Source organism: Lactuca virosa, chromosome 1, assembly GCF_052849685.1.
Source record: "Lactuca virosa cultivar CGN04683 chromosome 1, Lactuca_virosa_CGN04683_v6, whole genome shotgun sequence".
Classification (NCBI taxonomy): domain Eukaryota; kingdom Viridiplantae; phylum Streptophyta; class Magnoliopsida; order Asterales; family Asteraceae; genus Lactuca; species Lactuca virosa.
In genome coordinates this window covers 203,740,167-203,745,985 of record NC_136426.1, presented here as the reverse complement: position 1 = coordinate 203,745,985, position 5,819 = coordinate 203,740,167, and the positions used below count along the sequence as shown (strand labels likewise).

General features: G+C 38.0%; 1 protein-coding gene across 1 annotated transcript; it reads right to left on the bottom strand.

Moving 5' to 3' along the window:
• Positions 1 to 401: 401 nt before the first annotated feature.
• Positions 402 to 4,888, bottom strand: LOC145126652 (uncharacterized). Its single transcript, XM_079061980.1, has 4 exons — positions 4,522 to 4,888; positions 3,698 to 4,026; positions 3,188 to 3,415; positions 402 to 683 (listed from the first exon to the last, which is right to left on the bottom strand). The coding sequence occupies exons 1-4, from the start codon at positions 4,886 to 4,888 to the stop codon at positions 402 to 404; spliced, it is 1,206 nt and encodes a 401-aa protein (XP_078918106.1).
• Positions 4,889 to 5,819: the final 931 nt, after the last annotated feature.

The following is a 5,819-nucleotide window of genomic DNA, read 5'->3' as shown; positions in this document are numbered from 1 at the left end:
CGAGCGCAAGAGATCTCGCTGTGTCGAGACGAAGAATTCATACTCTGCACCAATTAAGCCCAAAGAATAGACCCATAATCAAGGTTAATCCCATGGTAAAGGCCATAGAGGATTGTCATCAATGATTTGCTAGCACAGTCGGATCCAGTTACTCTCTCAGAGAAAGCCTTGAAGAGAAGAGTAAATAGACCATTCCATTGGGGTGGAAGACATGACTTCTTGAACTTGGTGATAGTGGTGAGAAGATCAGTATACCCCATTTGGTAGAACATGTCGAAGATCTGGGCAGTAGAAATAGACTTCGGATTCACCATTGAATCAACATAGGTTAGCCCTAGAAGAGAGCAAAACCTAGTCTTTGATACCGAGTGTTTCTTATCAAGAACTTCAAAGATGATCTTTTACTCCTCCTTGGCATACTTTGCAGATGAGAAGGCCTTCGACAACAGTGACATTGGAACACATTCAACCTTGGTTAAGGCAATAACCAAAGGTGAGTACTTCAAGCACTCGACAAGGGGAAGCATGTACGCGTTATATTTGAACGGAGCCAAGTCGAGGATCAAGTTCTGGTTACGCTTGATGGTGAGGAAAGAGGACTGAGCAGTGTGTTCTTGAACAAATGACGAATCGGCCATTGTTGCAGGTTCGTGAAGAAGAAGATGAACCGTGAGAGAAATCGCCTTTAGGTTTATTAAGAGTATTTAGAGTGGTAAAGAGAAATAAGGGATTTGTGAAAGCCCTTTATACGATTTACCAGGAGAGAGAAAGATCTTTTATGACGTTTGCGTGATTTTCTCTGAAACGACACCTGAAAAAGTGTGATGTGTCAACTGCTACTCCGAAAAAGGTGTCAGGTGGCGTGATGATAGGAACCGTTTCAAATTCACGCGCCTTTTGGTTTGAAATCTTATCCATTCCTCCGCCTCATCATATTTTGCTCTAACGCTTCACATTCCAATTAAATAATCTGAGCACCTTTCGCTTTTTGAAATATAAGACCACCATAGCATCGATAAGCGAAACTGTGAATCTGAAAAATACCATAAGTACCATGAACTAGATTTTTGGAAAATCATAAAGATCTTCGTGCAAGATTGTGCCAAAGAAAAAAAAATAAAGAAAAGTATATCTGTGGGATTTAGTGATGTCATATATGACACGAAACTGACGATCCCAGGCACGAATCTCTTCCTTCAAAGTCAAGAGAGACTGAGAAGTGTCTGTGTGGTTTCCCGTTGAAGTACGATCAAATGTTTGTTAAGAAACATTGAAAGGCGTCTTTTTAATTTAGGCTTGTAGGGTGGCTTTCGCTTCAACCAAACTACGAACTTGATATAAGACCGAAAGTTGGATGAAGTACTTGTGTGGCCAGTGTAGCCTATAACATCAAGTAGGTTTGATAAATTTTCAGTGACTAGGTGAAATTTTAGAAATCTCAAAAACAAAAACGAAACTGGATCTTTTGGGAAGAAATATCTTAGTTTTAGACAATTTCATAAAGATCTCGCAAAAGGAAAAGAGATTTCGTGAAACAACAAACAAGAGTGATCATCGTTGGTGTGTTGGTGAAAAACTAGAACACTCCATTGTTCACCGTCAATTCATTAAAGGTGTTGGACTGTGGGTTTCACTTAGCACATGGTAAAACGAAACTAAGATCATCAACACAGATGTTGTGTAACCGTAAACCTCAGTGGTAAATGTTGAGAGTGTCAAGGGTCACGTTTATGAAACGAAATGGATGGAGAAAAGTGTTGAGGTGGTATAAGAAACGAAAGTACCTCTGCTATGCGAAAGTGACCAAGCAAATAACTCTTAACTCAATGTGAGAAGAGTAAGGTAGCTCATGACTTAAGTGAATTTAGCAGCCTGATTGGGAAGAAACGATTTGTATTTATCGAATCGATAAGGCTTCACTTCAGATTCGTTGAGTCTTTAGACAACAAGCTGCAACATTCTTCTAGGGACACCTAGCTAGTATAAAGATAAATAAATTATACCTGCCTCATGATGCGAATTGAGATTAGCAGCATATAAGCACCTGTATGATCAACACAATCATCTAGTAATACTCGGTTTTTAGATTTTATGAAAAGTAAAAAGAAGTTAATAAGAAAAGATAAACACAAAGAATAAAAATATTTTTGTATTTTTGATTTTATAAATAAAACAAAAGGAAAATATTTTTGTATTTTATTTTTCTGAAAAATAATTAAAAACAGAAAGAAAAATCTTTTTGGATTTTCTGAAAACAAATAAAAACAGAAAATATGCGAAACAAACTTTTAGAATGCATAATATACAAAAAGATACAGGAGTTCCAAACCACGAGTAAGAAGTGAAATCACTAACCAACCGTTCACTTATAAAGAATGAATGAAGCGAATAAGAGCGAGTGTTTGTTCCATTTCGTGTCCCGAAAAAAATGGAAACAAAATAGAGCGAACGTTCGCATCATTTCGCTTGATAAAAACTTATGGAGCGAAAGCGAAAGTGATACTCATAGAAGCGAAGGTGGTTTCTGAATGGATTCAGCTTCCATCATTCCTAAGACTTGGAGTATTCTATTAAAGGTTTCTTCAAGCAAGGCTTTCGTGAACATGTCAGCTAATTGATCAGCGGATCGAACGAAATGAATCTCGACATTACCATCTTCCACATGATCCTTGATGAAGTGATACCTCAGTGCGATGTGTTTCATTTTTGAGTGTTGCATTGGGTTGTGACATATGCGAATTGCGTTTTCAGAGTCATAGTAAAGTGGGATTGGCTTCATGTTCAGGCCTTAGTCTCTTAATTGACTTTGAATCCGTATAACCTGTGAAGCACATGACGCAGCAGCGATGTACTCAGCTTCGGCTGTGGGTAAGGATACGCATGTTTGTTTCTTAGACTGCCAGCTGACGATTTTTCCATCGAGAAATTGACATCCGCCAGTAGTGCTTTTTCTATCCAGTCCACATCCTCCAAGATCAGCGTCTGAGAATGCTTGAACGAAGAACCCTAATTTCGTTGGATACCATATACCAAGAGATGAGGTTTGCTTTAAACTATAAACTGCCTTGTCAAAAATATAGCAGTGATTGGGATACTTCTCGTTCACAAAACCTGATGGTTGCTCAACATATACGGTTTCTTCTAGTTCTCCGTTTAGGAACGCACACTTGACGTCAATCTAAAATACCTCAAAGTTTTTGTGTGCTGCGTATGCTAGGAAGATTCGAACGGATTCTAAACTTGGTACTGGAGCGAAATTCTCTTCGTAGTCGATCCCTTCTTCCTGACAGTATCCTTTCACCACAAGTCTCGCTTTGTTCCTAATTACATTTCCTTCTTTATCCATCTTGTTGCAAAATACCCATTTCTGACCAACTACAGATGCATCCGGTGGTGTGGGAATCAATCTCCAAACCTTGTTTCGTTCGAACTCATTGAGTTAGTCTTGTATAGCTTGTACCCACTCAGAATGATCAAGTGCGGTGTTAATGGTTTTTGGTTCTACCTTGGAGACGAACGAATTAAACATGCAGTATTCCACTTGAGAGAATAAAGCAGTTTGCTTCGCTTTTAATTGAGAACGTGTGAGAACTCCTGCAGATGATTCATCAATAACTTGTGCTTTCGGATGATCTATGGTCCATTTTGTCAGCGGAGGGTAGTTTGGATCATAGAAAGGATCCAGTTCAGCATTTACTTCTTCGAATTCTGATTGAACGTCCAAATCATCATTCGTATTATGATTCTCCCTCTCGAATGATGAAACAGTTTCAACATTAGGTTCAGAATTCTCCCCCTCTAGTGGACTTTCGTGGGTTATGGTTGGAGATGGGTTCTCCCCCTGGAAAGGCGAATGAGGTTTAGAAAATGAAGACGAATCCTCCCCCTGCGATGGTGTGCTATCTTGTGGAGGTTCGTGTGGACTCTGAGGTTCACTTCCCATTTCTTTTGAAGCATAATCAATTATCTTTTTCAGTTCGTATACTTTGTTATCAGCTGCTTTTGCTTCAGAGGTGACGGCTTTCTCTGGCTCATCAAAAAGTAGCATGTACTCTTCATACAGATTGGAGAGTGGAATAGTAACTTGACCTGTCTTAGGAAAAATTTCCTCCATTTGACCTTCGCTTAATTGAATTTTCTTCATGTAATTGTCGTCAAACGTGACATAATAGGTTTCTTCTAATTTATTTGATCATTTATTTCGAACCCTATATGCCTTGGAGGTTAGTGAATATCCCAAAAAGATACCTTCATCAGCTTTCACATCAAATTTGTTTCGGTTTTCTTTGGAATTAAAGATGAAACACCTGGAACCAAAGACATGGAAAAACTTGACGTTAGGTTTACAATTATTAATAATTTCATATGGAGTAAGAGAGAATCGCTTATTTAGGATGGATCTATTCTGGGTAAAACAAGCAGTCACAATGGCATCGGCCCAGAAATACAAAGGTAGACAAGCGAAACTGAGCATGGTTCATGCAGCTTCACATAAGGAACGATTTCGCCTTTCAACTATACCATTTTGTTGTGGGGTATAGGGAGCAAAGAAATTATGTGTTACTCCCTTTTCAACTAGAAATTCTTCAAACTCTTTGTTTTTGAGTTCCATCCCATTGTCGCTTCTAATATTACGAACCAGCTTTCGTAGTTGAATCTCCACTTGCTTTATAAATTTCTTGAGCTTGGGAGTTGCATCAGATTTCTGTCTAAGAAAATACAACCAAGTGAAATGACAAAAATCATCAACAATTACAAGAATATACTTACTACCACCAACACTTTCGATTGCAGAAGGTCCACAAAGATCGATGTGTATAAGTTCAAGAGGTTCTATGATTTTCGTGTTTATCAGAGTTGGATGACTTTTTCGACTTTGCTTCCCCATTTCGCATGCGGCGCATAGATGATCCTTATCAAACTTTAAGAGAGGAAGTCCTCGCACATGATTGTTGGGTTTTGAGCATTCTAACACTCCTATGGTGTACATGCAACCCTAAATACCTTGGATCTATGTTTTCTCTATTATACATGCAAATATCAATTTTCCAAGGTATTGTTCTAACTAGCATAATATAAAGTACATATAATATAAATTCTAGTAGAATTACATACCTCTTGTTTGGTGCTTGATTCCATGGAGCTCAAGAGCCTAGTGCCTCAAATGTGACACCTCAAATGGTTCACACAACACCATGAACATTTGGAATAACTTGAGAGAAAATGCACACTTCTAAAATCGGTTTGCCCTCACTTTTTCCATAGTCGCTGATTTTTGCACAAAATAAGATGCTTATATAGTTGTTACAATTAGGGTAAACCCTAATTGTCATGGCTTTCCATTTCCTTGGATCCATGGGTTCAAATACACCATGGAGCATCCTATAGGTTTTAGCCCAACTTGATAATCCATGGAACATTAGCCTACTATATAAGTATGGATGATTTACACAATCAACCCATGTATTTAATTAATCTTCTTTTGATCACTTAATTAATTCTAGATTAATTCTTGATCAATACTAATTAAATAATCTTATTAATATATTAGAACTTATAATATATTAATAAACCTTAAGTGTTACTTCTCTCATTTTAGTCTATCCAAATGCATGATGCCATGCAACCCAAATGGACCATGTCGGGTCGGGTCAAGTATATACCAATTATAGTTATGGACTTACACACTAATCCAACAGTCTCCCACATGGATAAGTCTAATAACTATTATTGCAAGTACGCCTTCACAACCTGACCAGCAATCGTAGCTCTTAAAAGCTGTTGCCGAACTCTGAACAAATCAATGACGCGTCCATTAG